The 25414-nt window shown below is 37.5% G+C and overlaps 1 protein-coding gene across 7 annotated transcripts in view; it reads right to left on the reverse strand.

Annotated features, from left to right (window-relative positions):
- The window catches only part of LOC117361316, a 192098-nt gene that overhangs the window by 34835 nt on the left and 131849 nt on the right, over positions 1 to 25414 (reverse strand). For all 7 annotated transcript variants that reach the window (XR_004539627.1, XR_004539626.1, XR_004539628.1 and 4 more), the window contains one exon: positions 20281 to 20686. Coding sequence is in view for 1 of the 7 variants with exons in the window: in XM_033946481.1 (XP_033802372.1) it covers positions 20281 to 20686 (406 nt within the window). In the remaining 6 variants the exon portion in view is untranslated. The remainder of the gene's footprint in view (positions 1 to 20280; positions 20687 to 25414) is intronic.

Here is a 25414-nt window from a genome sequence, read left to right on the forward strand (position 1 = left end):
CTCATTTCTTTCCTTTTCTTTCTTTTCTTCTTTCTTTCCCTTTTCTTTATCTTTCCTTTTCTCATCACTTTCTCCTTTTAAACCAATAAAGATTTACCTGATAACCATATAGTATTAATGAGATATATAACTTCTTCAGTACATTACATAAAAGATCTTAGTCTTCCGTTTTATTAGTAGGAACCATTGAAGGAAGTAGTTGCTTAACCTATAATGAACTTTTATCATCTCACCATTTTATAGTTTCTTTTACCCCTTACTTATCCATATAACCATTTACTGATCTAAAGGAAACATGTAATTAACTGCAGGCTAAGCATACGACGCAAGCAGACCTCACCCACAACAAGCAAAACACGAGTCAAAAATCCTCCATCAGGCAATCCTTGCTCGTTAAAAGGTTTCCAACCCATGCCCCATCCGCTACAAACAAAGTCCGCTCGCATCGCGTATCCAGCCCGCAGCCCCTCGTCTCATCCGCTCTGGATTGTTTTTTGTTTTTTTTTTTATTGCAGACGGTTGGACCTCTGTTCCCTTTTTTGTTTGGGTTTACTGTATGCAGACCACTCCTTCGCGCAGATATTAATTGAAAAGCAGCTTCGTGCCATTATATTATTAGAGATCTTCTTGTCCATAGAAATTATGTTCTTTCCATGTAGTAAATGTTGTTAAACTTTAGTCCCGAAGTCCGTATGATGAAGTATATCTTCTTCTGTCTTTCCGTTCTATAAGATACGTCACTGTTCTTCATTGCTCTCTTCCTGCGTATTGTACGTCAGAGATAGCCAATCAAGTTCATCTTAGTGCGTTTTCATTGGTTGAGCATTGAGATCCCACGTTTTCATTCAAAAGGTATCATAACCATTCAAGAATTGTTACAGTTGTAAACAAATCTGTCATGACGCGTCTTTCATCTCTAACAGTAGTATAATTTGTTCCATCAGCTTCTGTTCTCGTGCCATTCATGGACCGTTAGAGTTACAGTTAAAAAAAAACAAAAAATAACCATAAATAGATCCTGTTGTGAACATATCCATTGGTAAATTTGAATTAAGTTTTGAATAATAAATTATAATTCTATATGTCACAAGTATATATATCTAGTAAATTAGCAATAATATTTAGGAAGTCATTGGTTGTTCTAAATCCTCTAAGTACTCCTGTAGTTTCAAAGGGTCAGTGAAATTCTGAGTTTTATTTGCTAATGTAATCTTCATTACTGCCGGATATAACAGTCCATATCTTGCCCCCAATGCTCTTAATTTGGGACGTAAAGCCAAGAACTGTTTCCTTTTAAATGCAGTTTCTTTAGCGAAGTCAGGTACGATGTGTATTCTTGTATCCTGACATTTGAGGCTCCGGTTTTCTTTGGCAAGTTGACAAATTTCCACAACGTGTTGGTATCGTAGCAATTTAAATATTAAAGTTCTTGGACCTTTTTGAGATAAAACTTTTTGAGTCGGTATCCTGTGTGCTCTTTCTATTTCAAGAGGGATTTTTGATTTAATTGGCAAGACTTTAGGTAGAAAATTTTCCAAGAAAGAGATAGGATCATTTTTTTCTACACCTTCAGGCATCCCAATGATCCTTAAATTACATCTTCTTTCGCGATTCAAGCAATCTTCAAGATCTTTTTTAATAACTTCCATTTCCTTCCATACTATTTTGTTCTTTTTCATTTCAGTTTGCATTTGTTCCGTTTTTTCTTCCAACAGATTTAATTTGTTATCAGATAAATCTGCTCTTTTAGTGAGGATTTCCACATCATCACTTACTTTTTGTAACTTTTTTGAGATTTCCATAACAATCTCTTTGATCTGTCGCAATTCAGTTATAATATCTGTATTTTCTTCTGCCGGCAACGGAACTTTAGAAGGAGTTGCTGGTTCCGGCTTTGACCGCTTGTTGCTGCTCATTCCCGATCCTCCAGCATTCGTATCGCTCTTGTTTTGCTTTCCTGAAGCCATTTCCGATGTAATTAAATGCTGTATCTTGCCAATTTGTAATTTTTGATAGCTTATTTTAATAAAAAATAGCTTGTTACCACGGAGCTAACGGACTACCCGACCATTCAGTTGCGTGTCCAAGCCACGCCCCCCCAGTAAACGGAACAATTTGAGAATAATTGGTTTGTCGGAAGGCATAGAAAAAAATGATCCGGTCTCATTTTTGGAAAACTTTTTACCGAATATATTGCCACTGAAATTCAAATATCCTATGGAATTTGAAAGAGCCCATAGAATCCTGACTAAAAGATCAGACAAACAGCTGGGGCCACGTCCTTTGATCTTCAAGTTATTGAGATATCAGCAGATTACAGAGATCCTTAGGCTGGCAAAAGAAAATTGCAACTTAAAATATCAGGACTCAAAAATTTACATTGTGCCTGATTTTGCCAGGGCTACGGCACAGAAAAGGAAAAAGCTGTTGGAGCTGAGGCCAAGATTGAAAAGTCTTGGTGCTAGGTATGGGCTGATATACCCAGCCATAATGAGAGTCACATATGACAACAAGACTCTAAATTTTGAAGACCCAGTGAAATTAAATGAATTTTTGGAGAATTGTGAACACCCGATATCTATGTAATATACTTTTATATATAAATAATTTGATAAAGGAATGCATGAAGCCCTTTTGAATAAACATTCTAAATGGTCCTGATTACTGGATACAGAAGACAACATTCTCTGTTACTGTGGATAGTATGGGTTGTTGTTGTTGTTGTTTTTTTTTTATGGTCAGCATTTCTGGGTTATGATGATATTATTCACAGATTATAAGTTTCATGTGAATGGGTTGAATTGCTCAAGTTTATTCTAATGTGATGGATTGGCTATGAGAAGATAAAAGTGTCATTGGAACGTAACTACTCACAGTAAAATCATTACTGGTGACTCAGGAAATACAATGGTCAGTCATGTGTATTAGTGATATCATCTGATGACATCAGGAAATAAAACTTTTGAAGGAATCAGAGCATGGCATCTTACTAAGGAACCAGATAGTTATAACAATCAAAATTCTTCTGTGAACTGTGTCAAAGGAATTTAAATGCATTGGTGTGGCTGTACCTTTTGTGATTCAGGAAAGAGAGGATACGAAGGTTGGATGTGCATAAACTAGTACATACTAGAGTCCTGGTTTTTTGGCAATACAGAGAAGGATAGTATACTGATCATATTTTGGTATATAGTGGATATGCTATGTTCTTGAAGGCTATCTGAAACGCTGATGTATTGAAGAGTCTGAGTTACCTGTACTGCGGATGAAGATTGTATGGCATTGAGAGTTCACACTTAACATTAATATACTGTTTTAGTATGCACAATAAATTTTATGTGCAGATTATTAGTTCAATTTGAAAGTCAGACTGAGACTAATAGAAAATTTTTATAATATAACTACTGATTGGGGTTTTTTTTTGTGATTTGGGGTTAATATTGTTTTAATTTTTATGAATTGCTTTATATGGGATTATTTAATTTAATTTTAATCTTATCAAAAGTAAATGAAATGAATTATATTAATGTTTATTGATTTTAATTAATCAAGAAATATCATAGTTTTTTGGTTAATTAAAAATAAAAGTATGAAACTTAATTAATTTACTGCTATTTATGATTATATACTATTATTACATAATAAAATGATTTTGAGTAAGTGATATTTTATTGGTATAATTGCTACTAGTTGAAGTGTAGTCATTGTGATTTTGATTATAATTATTAAATCAAGGGGAATTGTAGTTAGAGCAATATGGTTATTGGTTTTATGTTGTTATGAAATGTTATATTCTGTAAGGGAAATGATATTTAATGATTGGGTAATTTTTAATTAACTTGTTTTGGGTTAATTTGGGTATTCATAATAGTTTTTAATAAAGTCCTATAGTCTTACATATAAGGAAAATAGTATTTAATATATGAAAATTTGGGATTTTGCTGGGTAAAATGGGTTAATATTCTTAAATAATTAATTTTTAAATTTGTCAAATTTATTAGATATAATTTGGGTGGATTAAATGTAGATAGCTTATGATTTTTAGAGAATATGATGTAAAGTTATTGACCTGTGGGAGTTGCGTGTTTCCAAGTTTTCACTTTTATTTAGGGGAGGTTGGGTTGTGGTAGGGTGGGGAGGTGGAAAGGGGGATATGGGAGAGGGGTTTATGTTTTTTTAGATCCTGAATTTGGGGGAAGTGTAAATTTAGATTGGTTTCAATATAATTTATTTATTGGAAGATTTATGAAAGTTTATTTTATACATTTATACAATGACTTTTAAAATATTTTCTTTAAATGTAAATGGTCTAAACCATCCAATTAAGAGGAAAAAAACGCTCTTATTTTTAAAACATCAGAATGTGGATATCTGTTTTATCCAAGAGTCTCATCTGTCTGCTGAAGAATCTAAGAAGCTGGAGGGAAATTGGGTGAAGCATTGCTTTTTTTTTCCCCTGCGGTGAGGAAAAAGACTGGAGTCACTATTTTGGTTAACAAAAAATGTAATGCAGTGTTTAATATGGTAGCTTCTGATCCTTTAGGAAGATGGGTGCATGTTGGCATGAGCATGGGTAATACTACTTTGGCGCATTTCAATGTATATGCCCCTAATTCGAACCAAATAGAGTTTTTTAAGTCTCTGCAACAGTTGGTTTTGCCACTGGCTGCTTCTAATTTAGTAGTGGCGGGAGATTTTAATGCTGTTATGGATCCTTTAATGGATAAAAAACCTAGTAAAATTATAAAATCATTAGGTTTAGATAATTTTGTACAATCTTACAATTTAAAAGATATATGGCGTATTCTTCATTTTAATGATTGAGAATTTTCTTTTTGTTCCCATGTTCATAAATCATTTTCAAGAATTGATATGTTTTTATTTCAGATCATTTAGTACATCAAGTAACACAAGCCTCCATTGATCCAATCATTTTGTCTGATCATGGGGGTGTGTGGGTTGAATTTAATGTTATTGATCAAGATAATAGTAGACCAATATGGAGATTTGATAATGCTTTGCTTGCAGATCCAAAATTTAGTGAAGCATTTCAAATAAAGATTGATGAATATTTTCAAATTAATAATACAGAGGAAATTTCTATGGAAACTTTAAGGGATGCTTTTAAGGCAACCATGAGAGGGCAAATCATTTCATATTCAGCTTGTGTTAAGAAATAAATAAAAAAGCAATTTTCTAACTTAGAACAAGAAATAAAACTTTTAGAATCAAAATTGATTGCTAAATGGGAACATTCCACATTACAAGCTCTTTTAAAAACTAAATGTAAGTACAATGAGATTTCTTCTAAGTCAATAAGAAATGATATTTGTTCGCAGCAAGCTCTGTATTATGGAAGCTCTAATAAGGTGGGAAGACTATTGGCTAATTATCTTAAAGAAAAGGAAAACAAAAATAAGTATAATTAAAGATGAAAAAGGGGATACACATTCTCAAATTGGTCCTATTTTAAAACAATTTTTAAATTTTTATAAAGCCCTTTATTCTTCTGAGCCTTATTTAGATAGGGAAAAGGATGGCTTTGAATTTTTAAATCTAATTGAGGGACCAAAAGTTCCTGATCATATAAAAAGAAGTTTAGAAGAACCTATATCACTAAAAGAATTACAAACAGCATTGAAGTCTCTTAGAGTTGGGACCGCTCCAGGTAGTGATAGCTATACTGTAGAGTTCTATAAGTCATTTCAAATTACCCTTTTATTCCATTTATTAAATTTATATCTGACCCAACTAAATAAAGGTTGTATTATAGATACTATGGCAGAATCATTAACTATTGTTTTGCCGAAGCCAAATAAAGATGCTACATTGGTTTCAAATTACAGGCCTATTTCTTTAATTAATGTAGATGGGAAATTTTTGGCTAAACTTTTAGCCTTACGTTTGGCAAAGGCTCTTCCTTATATAATTGGTATGCACCAAACGGGTTTTGTTGCTCAGAGACACTCTTCCAATAATACTAGATTGGCTCTTCATATGTTATATCTAACAAAGGACTTAAATGACCCGGCCTTTTCTGTGTCCTTGGATGTGGAGAAGGCTTTTGATCGGGTAGAATGGGCCTTTATGTATCAGGCTATGGAATGGTTTGGTATGGGTTCAGGATTTATACCAGGGGTGCCCACACTTTATGGGCTTGCGAGCTACTTTTATAATGACTAAGTCAAAATGATCTACCAACAATAAAATTAAAAAAAAAAAACACAAAGCACACTGAAAGGCAGAGAAAATGTTAATTATTCATATTCCGGGTTTTTTCAAAGAGGTCACAGCAGATGACTCTATGCAATGTCACCTCAGTAACAAAATACAAAAATAGACAAATACACCCCCTCCCTTTTTACTAAACCACAATAGTAGGTTTTAGCACAGGGAGTTACGCTGAATGCCTCGAGCTGCTCTCAATGCTCATAGGCTCCCTGCGCTAAAAAATGATATTGCGGTTTAGTAAAAGGGAGCCATAGTGCAAAATATAGACAGCAGATATAAATTCTCAAAACAGACACATTTTGATCACTAAATTGAAAATAAAATCATTTTTCCTACCTTTGCTGTTTGGTGATTTCATGAGTCTCTGGTTGCACTTTCTTCTTTTGACTGTGCATCCATCTTTCTTCCTTTCTTTCAGCTTCCTGTATGTTTCCTCTCCTCCAGACCTCGTTCTCTCCCCAAACTTTTTCTTTCTGTCTCCCTGTTCCCCCTTCTGTCTCCCTGTCTGCCCCCTTTCTTTCTTTCTCCGTGCCTTCCCCCAAGCCACTCGGTTTGCTGCCACCGCCATCGGGGAACAGCCCCCAAGCCACCGCTGTCCCAAGCTTTCCCTGCAGAAGCGTCACGCTGACCAGCATTCCGCTCCCTGATGTCAATTCTGACGTAGGAGAGGAAGTTCCGGGCCAACAAGGCATTTCTCCTCATTCCATCCAGCCTGAGCCCCATCTCTCCTTGATCCAGCATTTCCCTTCTGTGTCTGTCAGAATTACCATTCCACCTATTTTCCAGCATCACCCTTCTTTGTGTCCATCTCACCTATATCCCTATCTCACCACTTTTTCAGAATCTTCATTTGTCTCTGTCCTTGTCTTTACCCCATGTTCACCATTTGCCCTTTCAATGTCTTTATCTCCCCCCCCCCCACTTTTTCAGCATTCCTTCTATGTCTCTATTTCACCTCCTCTTCATGTCCCCTCTGTATCTCTATCCTTATTCAGTAGGTCCTGCTTACTCTTTCTCTTCTTTGTGTCACTATCTCCATTTTCAGCTTTCCCCCCTTTTCCTTTGTTAATGCACCCTGTAGCCAGAATCTTTCCACCCTCCCTCCACTCCGGCCCAGCCCAGTATGAAATATTTCCTTTTGTTTCGCTCCCCTCTCTCTTTCTCTCTCTCTTCTCCTCCCTCACCCACGAGTCCTGCATCTGGCCTTCTCCCTTCTACTTGCACCTGGCAACACCCCCCTGCTCTGCGGCTCTCTTCAGCAACTCGTCAGCAGCGGTGATCAAGACAAGCTGCCAACATTGAGGCCTTCCCTCTACAGTCCCACCTTTGTGGAAAAAGGAAGTTGAAACAAGCGGGACTCGCAGAGGGTAGGCCCCAACGTCAGAAGCTTGTGTCGATCGCTGCTGCTGAGTTGCCAAAGAGAGCCGCGGAGCAGGGGGTGTGGCCGGAAGCAGGTAGAAGGGAGAGGGAGATAGGAAGGCTGTAGAAGCTCCAGAGCATGACACCGACCCCGGCCAGGATGATTTCTTTTTCAGGCTGCTGCTGCTGCTGCCGCTGCCACGCTCCCCCCCCCCTCCCCCCGAAATGACAAAAACAGCCTAATGCCCGGCGTCGGCGTCTTTGACGTCGGGGAGAGGAAGGCTGATAGGCCCGGTAGATCGGGACGGCAACACGAGTCTATCACAGAGCCCGGGATGGGCTCTGCAATCGACTCACGTTGCCTTCCTGAGCTACTGGTCGATCGCGATCGACGCGTTGGGCACCCCTGATTTATACAAATGATTCAAACGTTGTATAGCTCCCCTGTTGCTAGATTATATATCAATAATAATTTTTCAGATTCTTTTAAGTTGCGAAGGGGGGTTAGACAAGGTTGTCCTTTGTCTCCTTTGCTTTTTGATATAGTACTTGAACCCTTGTTATTAGCTATTCAACAAGTAAAGGAGATACAAGGTATTCCATGTTCTGGAAAGGAATATAAGGTATATGCTTATGCAGATGATATACTGCTTCATTTGAGGAATCCTGAAACAACCATTCCATGTTTGCTTGATTTGATTGAGAAATTTGGGAAATTCTCAGGATATAAAATAAATTGGATTAAGTCAGAAATTCTTCCTTTAAATGTGCATTGTACAAAAGGTTTATTTGATTCATTTCCTTTTATTTGGAAGGAGGAAGGAATAAAATATTTAGGTATTTGGATAAAAAAGACATTTGAAGAGACAATGAAAGTGAATGAAAAAACTTTATGTGAATTATGTGAACAATGGAATCCGTTGCATCTGTCTTGGTGGGGAAGAGTCCAAACTGTTAAGATGATGATACTGCATGTTGTTTGTTACCAAATGGGTATGATACCAGTTTTTTTTCAGGGGTCTTTCTATAAAAAGTTGAACAGTATTCTGTCTAAATTTATTTGGCTGGGTAAAAGTGCAAGAATTGCTTTAATGTCTTTACAAAAGCCAATTGCGGAGGGTGGGGTAAATTTTCCAAATTTCTATAGGTACCATCAATCCTATATTATGCGCCAGGGTATGTATTGGGTCCTCCCAGAACTCATGGAAAAGCTACCTGATTGGTTATGGTTAGAATGGCAACTCATGTTTCCCATTAGGCTTCATCTTCTCAGTATTAAAATGCCTAGGATATGAAAAAACAATAGGATATTAATGGACAAATGGAAAACTTTAAAATATATTAATAATTTAACACCTCTTCCAATTCAAAAATCTACATACCAAAATATTTGGCTAAACTCCAGGATCCAAATAGGCGGTTTTAAGATTGTCTGGAAGGATTGGATTAAAGTTTCAAGTTTCAAGTTTATTAGTTTTAATATACCGACCATCAAACAAATATCTGGCCGGTTAACAGTAAAATTTAAAAGATAGGAAGACTAAAAAATTAAAGCAGGTATACGAACCTTAAAAATTATTATCTGGCTATGTAAATAAGAAACCAAAGACTGGACTTAGAGATATTTGGAGCATTGAGATTAAGCATCAAATTAATGCATCTCAGTGGCCACGTATTTGGTCCTGGAGGATGAAGTGTACAATGTCTACCATACGAAAAACGGCTTGACAAATTACAGCTATACTCGCTCGAGGAGCGCAGAGAGAGGGGGGACATGATCGAGATGTTCAAGTATCTTACGGGCCGCATCGAGGCGGAGGAAGATATCTTCTTTTTCAAGGGTCCCACGACAACAAGAGGGCATCCGTTGAAAATCAGGGGCGGGAAACTACGAGGTGACACCAGGAAATTCTTTTTCACTGAAAGAGTGGTTGATCGCTGGAATAGTCTTCCACTACAGGTGATTGAGGCCAGCAGCGTGCCTGATTTTAAGGCCAAATGGGATCGGCACATGGGATCTATTCACAGAGCAAAGGTAGGGGAGGGACATTAAGGTGGGCAGACTAGATGGGCCGTGGGCCCTTATCTGCCGTCTATTTCTATGTTTCTATGAGGCAAACATGGTTTTTTCTGTTGCATAGAGCAGTGTTCTTCAACCTTTTTACACCCGTGGACCGGCAGAAAAAAAATAATTATTTTGTGGACCGGCAAACTACTAGGACTAAAATTTAAAAATCCCGTTTCCGCCCCATCTCCGCGAGCTCGGTCCCCACAAATCATCTGATCCCATCCACACAAGCCTCAGTTATGATTTTATATTGAATGTATTTTATTAAAGTATAAAAAGAAACAATATTCTGTAGAATTGTCATTTTATAAATACAAATAATTCAGAGCAAGGATCAACAAAACCCCTGTCTCCCCTCCCCTTCACATATATCCCCTCTACTATCAAGAAAACTGAACAAGCCAAATTATTACAGAATGCTACACAGAAATATCATGCTAACAGAATACTGAAGTAACACATGACAGGAATAGTTTTAGGGGAGTGCAACTAGGGCAACTGCCCCCTGGTCAGAGAGCGCCCTAAGCCAGCTGAAAGCTAAAGAAGCACTGCCTGGGTTTTGCAGTCCCCAGTTATGTCTAACACCAGCTCTAGCAGGATATATATTTCAAATCTGATATATTCTAATCACAAAATAGAAATAAAATTATTTTTTTCTACCTTTTGTCGTCTCTGGTTTCTGCTTTCAATCTTTTTTTCACTCTCTTCCTTCCAGCGTATGCCCTCTCTGTCTCTTCAATCCAGCATCTGCCCCTTCCATCCACTATCTGTCCTCTCCCCCTTCCATATGGTATCTGTCTTCTTTCTAGGTCCCTCTCCCCTTTCCATCCAGCTTGTGCCCCTCTCTCCTATTTACATGATTCATTCCAGCTTCACTGCTCTCTTCATTTTTATCTCTCCTACACCAGATCTATCATCGTTGTCCCTCTGCTTATTTTTCTGCTGACCCCTTCCTATCATCAATCTCTCTACTTTCTCATGCCTGTGTCTCCCCTTCCCCTCCTCTAATCTCTCTGCCAGCTGTTTCCTTCCTTTTTTCATTCTCCCTTCCCTCCTCCTCCTGTCCAGCAGTAACTCTCTTCCCTTCCTCCCCTCCCAGCAGCATCTCTCCTTCTCCCTCTCCAGTAGCAGCTGTACCTTTTTTTCCTTGCCCAGCAGCTTCCCAGATTCCTTTCCCTCCTCCCCTCCCAGAAGCATCTCTCCTTCTTCTCCCTCTCCAGTAGCAGCTGTCCCTTTTTTTATCTTGCCCAGCAGCTTCCCAGATTCCTTTCCCTCCTCCCCTCCCAGAAGCATCTCTCTGTCTCCTTCTCCCTCTCCAGTAGCAGCTGTCCCTTTTTTTCCTAGCCCAGTAGCTTCCCAGATTCCTTTCCCTCCTCCCCTCCCAGAAGCATCTCTCCTTCTTCTCCCTATCCAGTAGCAGCTGTCCCTTTTTTTCCTTGCCCAGCAGCTTCCCAGATTCCTTTCCCTCCTCCCCTCCCAGAAGCATCTCTCCTTCTTCTTCTCCCTCTTCAGTAGCAGCTGTCCCTTTTTTTTCCTGGCCCAGCAGCTTCCCAGATTCCTTTCCCTCCTCCCCTCCCAGATGCATCTCTCCTTCTCCTTCTCCCTCTCCAGTAGCAGCTGTCCCTTTTTTTCCTTGCCCAGCAGCTTCCCAGATTCCTTTCCCTCCTCCTCTCCCAGAAGCATCTCTCCTTCTCCCTCTCCAGTAGCAGCTGTACCTTTTTTTCCTTGCCCAGCAGCTTCCCAGATTCCTTTCCCTCCTCCCCTCCCAGAAGCATCTCTCCTTCTTCTCCCTCTCCAGTAGCAGCTGTCCCTTTTTTTATATTGCCCAGCAGCTTCCCAGATTCCTTTCCCTCCTCCCCTCCCAGAAGCATCTCTCCGTCTCCTTCTCCCTCTCCAGTAGCAGCTGTCCCTTTTTTTCCTAGCCCAGCAGCTTCCCAGCTTCCTTTCCCTCCTCCCCTCCCAGAAGCATCTCTCCTTCTTCTCCCTATCCAGTAGCAGCTGTCCCTTTTTTTCCTTGCCCAGCAGCTTCCCAGATTCCTTTCCCTCCTCCCCTCCCAGATGCATCTCTCCTTCTCCTTCTCCCTCTCCAGTAGCAGCTGTCCCTTTTTTTTCCTGGCCCAGCAGCTTCCCAGATTCCTTTCCCTCCTCCCCTCCCAGATGCATCTCTCCTTCTCCTTCTCCCTCTCCAGTAGCAGCTGTCCCTTTTTTTTCCTGGCCCAGCAGCTTCCCAGATTCCTTTCCCTCCTCCCCTCCCAGAAGCATCTCTCCTTCTCCCTTTCCAGTAGCAGCTGTCCCTTTTTTCCCCTGCCCAGCAGCTTCCCAGACTGATAGTGGTTTTCTCCCCTCCCAGCAGCTCTTCTTACTTCCCAGCGCAGCGATTCACGAAGGCAGCCTCGGGTCCTTTGTTGGGTCGCGCCGCCTCTGAGGAAAGAGGAAGTTGCATCATCAGAGGCAGCCGCGACTCAGCAAAAGCCCCGAGGCTGCCTTCGTGAATCGCTGCGCTGGGAAGTAAAGGAGAGCTGCAGAGAGGGGAGAAAGCCACTGTCGGAGGCTCCCCAAGATCTCTCCGGCCCAGCGCACGCTTCCGATGCTGATCTTGCTGGTCCTGCGCGGACCGGCAGGAAGTTCAAATGAGTCAATCTTGCCGGTCCTGTGCGGACCGGCAAAAATTTCCTGCGGACCGATACCGGTCCGCGGACCGGCGGTTGAAGAACTGTGGCATAGAGCACTCTGGACCCCTGTTCGTTTACAAAAATTGGATTGCTCTAAGTCTAATAGATGTTGGCATTGTCACCTCGATGCTGGAACTTTAGATCACTTGTTTTATTGTCCATTCATTAAAAATTTTTGGATCTCTCTTTGGGATCAAATAAATCATTTAATGGAAAATTATGTAGCATTATCATACGACACAATTTTATTTGGCATGCTGATGAGAGCTAAGCCTCAAATATCTGCTAATAATAATAATAAGCTTTTGATGATATTGACAGGAGTTGCCATTCAACAAATAACGTATAACTGGAAAGATTGTACAAGGTTGAATTATTGTTTCTGGTGGAATTCAGTATGTCATGTGTTTAAAATGGAAAGAGCCTTGGCAGTTCAAAAAGGTTACTATAATAAATTTAAGGATGTGTGGGGGCCATTTTTAAATTATTCTAATGAATAATTTACACTTTTCCCAACTTTAATTCTTACATGTGGATCGGGGGGGGTTGGATTTCTATTAATAATATATATGAATGATAAGATATTATATTCATGTGGTATATTTTTTGTTGTATATGGAAGTGGGAGGGTGTGGGGGTTATATCTTTTTGTTGTATGATATGGTCGATTTTCAAGTGATATTGTATTCTAATTGCTTGATATTTACTGTACACTTGTTGTGAATTATAAAATGAATAAAGAATTTAAAAAAAAGAAAATCATGTAGCATTGTCATATGACACAATTTTATTTGGCATGTCTATGAGAGCTAAATCTTAAATATCTGCTAATAATAACAAGCTTTTGATGATATTGACAGGAGTTGCCATTCAACAAATAACGTATAATTGGAAGGATTGTAAAAGACTGAATTATTGTTTCTGGTGGAATTCAGTATGTCATGTGTTTAAAATGGAAAGAGCATTGGCAGTTCAAAGGATACTATAATAAATTCAAGGATGTGTGGGGGCCATTTTTAAATTATTATAATGAATAATTTACTCTTTTCCCAATTTTAATTTTACTTGTGGATCTGGGGGGGTTGGATTTCCATTAATAATATATGTATGAGTGGCATTAATTATTGTATTATTGTGGTATATTTTAGATATATATGATTTGGGAGGGGACAAGGGTTAAATCTTCTTGTTGTATGTTGCAGATTTTCAAGTGATGTATTTTAATTGTTTGATATTTGCTGTGCACGTGATGTAAAATATAAAATGAATAAAGAATTAAAAAAAATAAAAATAAAAAATTGGAATAAAGAAAGAAAGAAAAAAAAAGAAAGTTATGTTAGGTTAAAGTTTGCTTCTTTTTCCCAGCATGCAAAGGGATAGGAAACGATCCTATAACAAAATGAAATCATTCTAGAGAAAAAGGCTTTAAGAGGTGTATTTTTAAAGCACTTACACATACAAAGTTAAATTGTAACCTATACAACTTTGTTAGGCTAAGGGCTCCTTTTACAAAGGTGCGCTCTAGTGTGCTAAAAACGCTAGCGCACCTTCGTAAAAGGAGCCCTAAATGCTCAGAATAGCAACTTAGGGTTGTAGTTATCAATATGGATTTGTGAGGGAGTTTATAGGACACAGCCACTTATCCTTAAAATAGAGTTACCATATTTAAAAAAAGAAAACCCTGCCCCGTTTCACCTCCATCCCCGCCCCATTCTGCCCCTGCTCTACCTAACGTGACCATTTTTTTTTTTTTCATCAAAACGGGACATCTATTAATATTCAGCCCTGCCCCGCCCCCAATTTCTTCCATTCATTTTTCATGTACACATAATATCTTATTAATTCATAATGGTAAACATAAAATTTAAAACCCCCCACAAAGCACACTGTACGCAGAGAAAATGTTAATTATCATTTACGAGTTTCGGGGTTTTTTCAAAGATGTCAAGGCAGATTACTTTAAAATATGCAACTATAGAAAAATAGACAAATATAGTGCAAAATAGACAAATATAGTGCAAAATATAGACAGCAGATATAAATTCTCAAAATGGACACATTTTGATCACTACATTTAAAATAAAATTATTTTTCCTACCTTTGTTGTCTGGTGATTTCATGAGTCTCTGGTTGCACTTCCTTCTGACTGTGCATCCAATCTTTCTTTCTTTCTTATCCAACATTTCTTTCACAATCCAGCCCCATCCCCTTTGGGTCCAGGTCTCTCTCTCTCTTTTCCCTCTGTTATCCTCCCCAGATCCAGTGTCAGTTTTCATTTGTACCTTTGTTCCAGGTCTCCCATGATCTTAAATCTCCCTGTTTTTCCCCAGGGTCTCTCACCCTCTGTGTGAACCTCCCATAGTCCTGCATCTGCCTCCTGTCTTTCCCCTTTGGTCCAGGCCTTTCTCTCTCTCATCTTTCTAATCTGCTTACAACCTCCCCCTTTCTCTGCCTCTTTCTCGCCTTTCTTCCTCCCTCCCAGCAGATTTTAGCATATCTCTCTCCTCCATTTGTCCCCTCAGATCTAGTATCTGTCTCCTTCTTTTCCTTCTCCCAGGTCTGGTATCTGTCTCCCCCCCATCCCCCCTGCTCAGGCATCTCTCTCCGCTTCCTTCCTCCTGTTCTTCCCTGTTCTTCCTTCTTAATTTATTTTCTGCCTCTGTTTAAATTCTTTCTTACTATTCAGTCCTCAATTTCCCTCTTTCATTGTGTCTACCTATAGTTTGCCACCTCTTTACCTCACTTCTTCCCTCAATCCAGCATGTGCCCTTTTTTCTTTCTTCTCCCCACTTCCTTTCAGTCTGCCCCCCTCTCCCCCCACTTCCATTCAGTGTCTGCCCCCCTCTCTCTACCCTTTCCATCTACTGTTCACCCTCTGTCTCGCCCCTTCCATTCTCTGCCCTCTCTGCCCTTTCCATCCAGTATCCTTCAGCTACGCGGATGATATAACCATCCTCCTACCCTTCGACATTCAAGACCCCACCTCCAACGGACGCCTGAAAACAACATTGGAAACTGTAGAAAAATGGATGACGAACCACAAGTTAAAACTGAATGCGGAGAAAACCAAATTCCTACTACTAGAGAAGGAACAAAAACCATCCCTAACAGAACTAGATGTAAACACAATCAAATATCCAATACAGAATACTCTCAAAATTCTGGGAACACACCTAGACAGAGGCTGCACAATGCAAACACAAATACACAAAACCATAAAAAAAGCATTCTTCACCATGCGAAACCTAAGAAAAATAAGAAAATTATTTTCCAAAGAACACTTCAAGATCATTGTACAATCCCTCATACTCAGCTCCTTAGATTACTGCAACAGCCTCTACCTACCTTGCCCAAATACTATGATAAAACAACTACAGACCGTTCAGAACACAGCTATCAGACTCATCTACTCGCTCAGCAAATTCGACCACGTCACACCCGCCTATGTAGACTCTCACTGGCTTCCGATAAAAGCAAGAACTCAATTCAAACTCTACTGCTTACTTTTCAAAGTAACCCATGGTATGGCCCCCAATTACCTGAACAACCGTCTTTGCCGCTACCGACTACCCAGATCAAGAAGAACTCAGAATCTTTTCACCTTCCCCCCTCATAATGGTACCCGACGTAAGAAACTTTACGACAGCCTTCTAGCAACTCAGGCAGCGAAAATTGACCCCACCATCACCAAACTGATGATCAAAACAACAGACATCAAAGTGTTTCGGAAAGAAATCAAAACATTTATTTTCAAAAAACACGTCCTTACTTAATATTCCCCTCCCCAATCACACATGCACTCTCCCCAGCAAATAACACACTAGTCATCCCCTTGAACCTCATTTACCAAAAATATCCAAACTCCTAAATAAGCATCTCCCTTAGGTATCCATTTAACCTTCTCCTAAATAAGCATCTCCCTTAGGTATCCACTTAACTGATTCCTTCAAAGTTAGGTATCTTTCTTCAGTTGCCTATATTGTTTTCCCCACTGAACCTTGTAACTACTTGAACCCTGTCAAGCTATTCTATCGATAAATCCAGATATCTTATACTTGTATTTCTATACCACAACATGTAATTTACTTAAATCATTGTAATGTAATTCTCTCGGTAATGTCCTGATCTCTTTTAACTGTAATCCGTTTAGAACCGCAAGGCACAGGCGGAATAGAAATCACAAATGTAATGTAATGTAATGTATCCGCCCTCTCTCGCTCTCTCTTCCATATGGTATCTTCCCTCTTTCTATGCTCCTTCCATAAACTGTCTCTTTTGTACATGATTCATTTCAGCTTCACCCCCTCTCAATTTTTCTGTCTCCCTATGCTCTGCAATCTCTCTCTTCTCCTTTCCTTCCTTCCTTCTCCACCCCATGGTCTGGAATCTCTGTCTCCTTGCCTTCCCTCCCCCATGCCCTGGCATCTTTCTCCCTCCATGCTCTGGCACCTCCTCTCCCTTCTTTCCCTCTGGTCTGGCATTTGTTTTCCATCTCTTCCCCCATACCCTGGCATATTTCTCCTCTCTTTCTAACTCCCCCTCCATTATCTGGCATCTCCTTTCCTTCTTTTCTCTCCCTCCCTCCCTCCTTCCTTCCTTTCCCATGGTCTGGCATCTGTCTCCTCCCCCTCCCCCATGCTCTGGCATCTCTCCCTCCCCCTCCATGGTCTGGTATCTCCTTTCCTTTCCCTCCCTGCCATGGACTTGGCATCTCTCATTCCTCTTCCTTTCCCTTCTCCCTCTTTCTGTGTCAGCATGCCCCCATCTACCTATTACTCCAATATCCAGAACCTCCTTTTTCTTACTGCATCCACCTCGTGTCCAGCATCTCCCACCTGTCTTCCTACTCACTTCATGTCTGTTTTTTTTCCTTCACCAAACAACCTCCATGTCCAGCATCTTCCTGTGTTCCTTTTTTCCTTCCTTATCATTCTAAAACGCTGGCGTGTCCGCCCCGCACCCACTTCCCTGATAGGTCCCTTCTACACCTCCCGAGTCCCCACTGCTGCATCCCCCACTTCAGTCCACAATGCATTATCTTCCTCCCAAACATGGACCTGCAGTTGTTTACCCCGCAGAGCCTTGAAATGCTCCTTCCTACGCAGACCTTCGGCCTGCAACCGGCCAATGCCGTCTGCCATCTTCCCACAATGCACTGCTCTTGCAAGGCCCCGCACAAACTACCGTCGAGCCCTGTGGCTGCTGCGCTAGGGACCCATCTTATGGGACAGTGGAGAGGCAGAACGCAATGATTGATGCCTGAGCGCTGTCCCTAGCCTATTAATGAAAGGGAAAGTCCAGAAGAAGCACTGCCCTGCCTGTCCCGTTGGCCCCACATACAACTTCAGGACACCGTCTCTGAAAACGGTGCATTTTGGTATCCCGAAGCTGTGCTTGGGGACAATAGGACAGGGGAACTGAAAAAGGGACAGTCCCGTTCAAAACGGGACATATGGTCACCTTAGCCCTACTGAGTTCTACCTCCAGCTCTGCCCGGTTCCATCCTCCAGCCTCGCCCCCAGAAAGCCTCCTTTCTTTGCTACAAATTCCAGCCATGTCTGGAGGGCCTAGAGAATGCGCGGATGTATGTGATGTCATCCGCACATGCTCAGAAGCCCTCCAGATGTAGCTGGTGCTTGTAAGGGCTTTCCAAAACCCGGACAAACACCGGGGTTTGGAAAGTCCATCCAGAAGCCCAGGCAGTCCTCTAAAAGAAGACATGTCCGAGTTTTCCCGGATGTCTGGTAACCCTACCTTAAAGATAGGCCCTCACGGTGTCAAAACCACCTTAAGTTTCACAGTCTCGCCCAAGGTAGAAGTGACATAGGAGGGGTGGAGTCAGAAGAGCAGGAACTAGGAGGTATAAAAGCTAGGGGCCCAGAGCGATGTAGCAATGTCCAACTATATATGCCTTCAAATCTCTATATGAATTACAACTGCAACAATTAGGTCGGCCAAGTTTGACTTGTAACCTTGCAGCTTGATAACTTTGACCCAGCTGGACGCAGGCTGGTCTAGGTGAACTGCTAATAACTGTACTTGTAACTTGAATATTTTTGTGTTAGTATTAGTAAAAGCTTATTAGTATTTGCTGAAATTGGACTCTTTTTTTTTTTTAAAATTTTTATTTATAAAATTTTCATTCTTACAATAAATAAATAGCATAATATTTAGTTTATAATAATTATAGTTGTATGTACAATATCATATCATATATATTGAATCCCTTTCCCCTTTCCCCTGTTATTTGTTTTTTCATTTTTCCTCATATTAATTTCTATATTTCCCTCCCTAACCCTATATTATTATTATCAATGTGTTAAGATATCTGATCTTTAGAATATTTTGTCAACGGATCCCATATTTTCTTAAAATTTTTTATATTTCCTTGTTGTAATGCCAATATTTTCTCCATTTTGTATATGTGACACACCGAGTTCCACCAGAATGTATAATTTAGCTTGGTATAATCCTTCCAATTTTGTGTGATTAGCTGCATGGCAACTCCTGTCAATATTAAAAGCAATTTGTTATTGTTTGCTGATATTGGACTTTGTGTTCTCATTGCAGTACCAAATAATATGGTATCATATGAGAGACCAATATGATTTTCTAGTAATATGTTAATTTGGGGCCAAATTAAATTCCAATAGGCTTTTATGCAAGGACAAAAAAAAATTAAATGATCTAATGTCCCTACTTCTATTTTACAATGCCAGCATCTATTAGATCTAGTATTATCTATTTTTTGGACTCTTAAATCTCAAAGCTTTTACTAATACTAACAGGGGTTGCCATTCAACATATTACTGGAAATTGGAAGGATTATACTAAACTTAATTATACCTTTTGGTTAAAGAAGGGAGGGAGGGAAGGGGTAAAGAATTTATTCTCTTTATTATACATTATAAAAAATATATCATAATGAATGAATGATAGTCCTATGAGAAATTAATGTGATAAAGGGAGAGAAAAGGGTTCATAATTAAATAATAATTGATAAAATCATTACAATATATATGTTATATAAATTCATAAGAAAAATATAAAATATGGTTTATATAAAATACATTATAGAGATATCAAGTGTATTGTTAACATAAATGTATGGAAAATTTATAACACTTGTTGATATGTGAAAAAATCAATAAAAAAACTTTAAAAAATAAAAATAAAAAAAATTATACCTTTTGGTGGAATTCAGTTTGTCATATTTATAAATGGAGAGAGTGCTTGCTATACAGTAAGGAACATATCACAATTTTAAGATTTGGGGGCCATTGATTACATATTCTAATGATCAGACACCTTAAACACCTTATTATTATATAAGATATAGGTAGGGTGGGATTGGGATATATGATGTTTGTTAATTGATTTATTATTAGTGGATGGGGTGGGTGGGGAGGGATTCTTTTATACTTTAATGATTATAAGTAAGATTGTCAAAAGTGATTTGTAAAAGTTTTTTTGATTGAATAATACCAAACCAGAGCCCAGAAGCAAGCCACAGAATGACACTCTTGCATGAACAGACTAGTTTATGTTTTCTTTTCTCCCCATCTGTAAATTCAACACTTCAAAATAAATGTTATTTTGTTCACCTTAACCTGCTATGGGACTGTGGTTTGTCCTGGCCAGGCCCACCCTGTATTCCTAAGCTATTTGTACTTGTATCCTCACCTCTCATCTATGTTCTTTTACTTAATTCCTGTTAACCACATCGAACTTCACGGTGTATTGCAGTATACAAATAAAATGTTATGTTATTTTTGCACTAACTCGTGCTATTTTAGCACAGGTCTGATTTTATGCAGTGAGACCTAGTTACTAAAAACTGAGATTAACAGACCACATCTGCAAATTATTCCCTCTTTGAAACTTCACTTGTAAGTCCACAGAAATTGAAAATCTTGCCCCAGTACTTTGATCTGAAGATACTACACATACCTGTACATATTTCTTTAAGAACTCTCTGGAGAGCCTCCGACAAAGGCTGCGGACAGTCTTTCAGTTTGTTCAGAACCTTCTTCACATCTTCCTCTTGCATCCTTTCGTTTGGCTCATGTTCACGGTTCCCCTTTTTTTTTCTGGTGCCCATTCTTTGATAAAGAGATTTTTTGTCATCATTTGTGAGGCTTCTGAAGATTGATCTTTCATCTTTACTCTTTCTAGTCAGATGATGTTTACCAGAGTTGCTTGAAGTCCAAAGGGACTGGAGGTGAAAGAACTTACTAAAATAAGATTTGGTATATCCTGATTCACAGTGGTCAATGGCCAGTTCTTCAGGAACTTCATACTTCTCGGAACACTTTGTTCCATTCTCCCCAGCTGCATCAGCCAGTCCTGTGTTGCACTGTCAATAAACAATAAGAATGCACCAGTTTAATATTTTGTAAGTCATTTGCTGAAAAATAAAGAAGGGGGATTTACAGCTGCAAACAAAAAATATGCATAACCACAGGGTAACAGTGTACCTGGAAACAAAGAAGCACAGTTTCAAATAGTTTCATCTCAAAATTCTTTGAGGCTGATGTAAGATGGGCCCAGATTAGCACACATTTTATGTATATTTTATTTTTTTTGTTTTATAATCTTTATTCATTTTCTTTTGTTACAACAAGTGTTTCATATAAACTTATTAGATACTTAAATATATACACTTGATATACATACTTATCATCTTCAAGTTTAACATTTTTTAGAAAATTAATTTTATACAAATTTTATAATATTATGCAGTAAATCTAGATTTATATAATTTCTTTCGAATGTAGTATTCCCCCTCCCTCCCTCCCTCCCATTCAATCAATAATATTTCAAAACAACTTTATTATAAATTCATTCAACATTGATATAGTGTGTAAATCAGAAATAAAATCCCATCTCATTTCCCTCTAATCAATTTTTATCTTGGGAAAAGTTAATTATTCATTACAAAATTCTGTTAATGGTCTCCATATCTTTTGAAATTTATTAATATATCCTTTTTGTGTTGCTATGGTAAGTTCCATTTTATATATATGACAAACAGAATTCCACCAGAAAGTGTAATTTAATCTGTCATGATTTTTCCAATTCAATGTGATTTGTTGTACTGCTATTCCAGTTAAAATGTATAATAATTTGTTATTATTTGATGTTATTTGACTTTTTGTTCTCATTGTTGTTCCAAATAATATAGTATCATATGTCAAGGCTACTGGGTTTTCTAACATCCTATTAATTTGAGGCCAAATTGATTTCCAGAATGTTAAGATGAATGGACAAAAGAATAGAAGATGGTCTAATGTCCCAATTTCAATATGACAGTGCCAGCATCTATTAGATTTAGAGCTATCAATTCTATGTAAACGTGTAGGGGTCCATAAAGCTCTATGTAAAAGAAAAAACCAAGTTTGTCTCATAGATGCTGACACCGTACATTTTAACCTCCAAGACCAAAGTCGTGGCCATTGAGATGCACTAATTTGGTGCTTTATCTCAATGCTCCAAATGTCTCTAAGACCATTTTTTGGTTTTTTATTTATATATCCAGATATTAATTTATACCACTGTGCAGCTTCATGTCCTATTGAATTTATCTGGAAACACAAGAATTCCAAGCTGTGATAATTAGTAAGATTTTTCCATTCAGGGAACCCTTCTTGAATGGATTGCTTCAATTGCAACCATCTAAAATATTGTGTTTTATTAAGATCAAATTTATGTTGCAATTGTGAAAACTCCAGCATTTTACCATTTTTTATTATGTCGTCTAGAATACGAATACCTGCTGTCATCCAGTTTTTCCAGATTATTTTGAAACCGCCTATTTTGATCTTGGGGTTTAACCAAATTGTTTGAGTTGTTGATTTACTAATTGGAATAGGAGTTAGATTACTTATATATCTTAAAGTTTTCCATGTATCCATGAATATTTTATGTTCTTTGTATAGCCTTGGCATTTTGATACTAACTACATGACTAAGACGTAATGGAAACATAAGTCTCCATTCTAGCCAAAACCATTCTGGGATATTTACAGTGGGCTCTGGGAGGATCCAATACATACCTTGACGTAAAATATAGGCTTGATGATACCTATAGAAGTTGGGAAAATTTACCCCTCCCTCCGCAATTGGTCTTTGTAATGACACTAAAGCAACTCTGGGGTTTTTCCCAAGCCAAATAAACTTTGTCAATATTTTATTTAATTTTTTATAAAAAGAATTTTGGAAGAAAATTGGTATCATTCCCATTTGGTAACAGACTACAGGTAATATCATCATTTTAACAGTTTGTATTCTTCCCCACCAAGATAAGTGTAAAGGGTTCCATTGCTCACACATCTCTGTTATTTTTTGTAATAAATTTTTTTCATTAATTTTCATTGTGTCGTCTATATTTTTTGTAATCCAAATTCCAAGATATTTAATAGCATCCTCCTTCCAAACAAAAGAGAATGATTTAAATAAACCTTTTGTACAATGTATATTTAATGGAAGTACTTCTGATTTGTTCCAGTTTATTTTATATCCTGAAAATTTTCCAAATTTTTCAATTAGTTCAAGTAAATGTGGAATGGTAGATTCTGGGTTCCTCAAATATAATAATAAATCATCAGCATAAGCTGATATTTTATATTCTTTATCTGAATGAGGTATACCTTGTATCTCCTTTATTTGTTGGATTGCTAATATTAAGGGTTCTAAAACTATATCAAACAGTAAAGGAGACAAAGGACAACCTTGTCTAACTCCTCTTTGTAGATTGAATTTTTCTGAAAACATATTATTAATGTATAATCTAGCAGAAGGGGAGCTATATAATGTTTGTATCATTTGTGTGAATCCAGGACCTATACCAAACCATTCCATTGCTTGATACATAAATGTCCATTCTATTCTATCAAAAGCCTTTTCTGCATCTAAAGATACAGCAAAAGTGGGCTCGTTCATTTTCTTTGTTAAGTATAACATATGGAATGCTAGTCTAGTGTTATGAGATGAATGTCTTTGAGCAACAAATCCTGTTTGAGACATGCTTATAATATGTGGGAGAGCTTTAGCCAATCTTAACGCAAGGATTTTTGCTAATAATTTTCCATCTACATTTATTAAAGAGATTGGTCTATAGTTCGATACCAAAGTGGGATCTTTATTTGGCTTTGGTAAAACTATTGTTAATGATTCTGCCATAGTGCCATTTGTACAACCTTTATTAAGTTGATATTGAATAAGATTTAATAAATAGGGTAATAAAAAGTTTTGAAATGTTTTATAAAATTCAACTGTATATCCATCACCACCTGGAGCGGATCCAACTCTAAGGGATTTCAAAGCTGTTTCTAATTCTTTTAGTGATATTGGTTCTTCCATACTTCGTTTTATATGTTCAGGAACTTTTGGACCCTCTAATAAATTTAAGAATTCTAAACCTTCCTTTTCTTTATTTAAATAAGTCTCGGAAGAATAAAGAGATTTATAGAATTTTAGAAATTGTTTTAAGATTGGATCAATTTGTGTGAGTGTTTCGCCATTTTCATCTTTTATAGCAATTATTTTTGTTTTCTTTTTTTTCACTTTTAGATAATTTGCCAGTATTCTTCCCGACTTATTTGAGTTTCCATAATACAGTGCCTGCTGTGCAAATAAATCTTTTCTTATCATTTTTGATGATATTTCATTGTATTTACATTTGAGTTTTAACAGTTTTTGTTGTATAGAATATTCCCATTTTTTTATTAGTTTTAATTCTAAATTTTTAATTTCTTTTTCTAAATTAGAGTATTGTTTTTTATTTTGTTTGTTAAGATAAGCTGAATAAGAAATGATTTGTCCTCTTATTGATGCTTTAAATGCATCCCATAATATTTCTCTAGAGATCTCATCTTTATCATTTACTTGAAAAAAATCTTTCATTTTTATTTGAAAATTTTCACAAAATATTGGATCAGCAAGCAATGTATTATCAAACTTCCATATTGGTCTATTTGTATTTTGATCTGTGATCTTAATTTCAATCCATACCCCACCATGATCAGATAAAATAATTGGATCAATGGCAGCTTTTGTTACTTGATGTGCTAGGTGTTTTGATATAAAAATATAATCTATTCTTGAAAAGGAATTGTGAACATGAGAACAGAATGAAAATTCCCGTCCATTAAAATGAAGTATTCGCCAAATATCTATTAAATCACAAGTTTGTATTAAATTATCTAATCCCATTGATTTCATATATCTACTTGGGTTTTTGTCCAATAGAGGATCCATAACAGCATTAAAATCCCCAGCTACTATTAGATTTGAAGTAGCCAGTGGCAATATCAGTTGTTGAAGAGTTTTAAAAAATTCATTTTGGTTCGAATTAGGGGCGTATATATTAATCAACGTCATGGTAGTATTTCCCAGATTCATTTCCACAATTATCCATCTTCCATTAATATTTGTTGCCTTTAATTTGAATGTAGCAGTACATTTTTTATTTACCAGAATAGCAACACCTGCTTTTTTCCTTGTAGCTGGTGAGAAAAAACAATGTTTGACCCAACCTCCTTGTAGTTTACTAGATTCAATATTTGAGAGGTGGGTCTCTTGTATAAAGCATAAATCCGCATTTTGCCTTTTTAAAAATAATAGAGCTTTTTTCCTTTTTATCATATGATTTAGACCATTAACATTTAAGGATATTATTTTAAGATCCATTTATGTATTTTTGATATATTTTCCTTGAAATTATATGAATTGTTTTTCTTAATTTTTTCCCCCAGTATTTAAAATATTTTTGAATGTACACTTTTTCTTTTTTTTCCCATTCTCCATTATATTTTCCCATTCCCTTCCCTCCCTTCCCTCCCTTCCCTCCCCATTTTAATATGACCACTTGGATACGCATTTTGAGGTTAGGTGTATATAACTCCTACAAGCTATTAAAATATATAACTTTATTTACTACTATTATTATTTATTTTATTTTATTTTATTTTATTTTTTTATTTTTTTTTTAATTATATTTCTCCATTTAGAGATGTTTTAATTTATTTTATTCCATTATAAATTCCCAATGTATAATTTATTTTTTGAGTTTTTTATTATTATGT

Source organism: Geotrypetes seraphini, chromosome 5 (genome assembly GCF_902459505.1).
Source record: "Geotrypetes seraphini chromosome 5, aGeoSer1.1, whole genome shotgun sequence".
Lineage (NCBI taxonomy): Eukaryota > Metazoa > Chordata > Amphibia > Gymnophiona > Dermophiidae > Geotrypetes > Geotrypetes seraphini.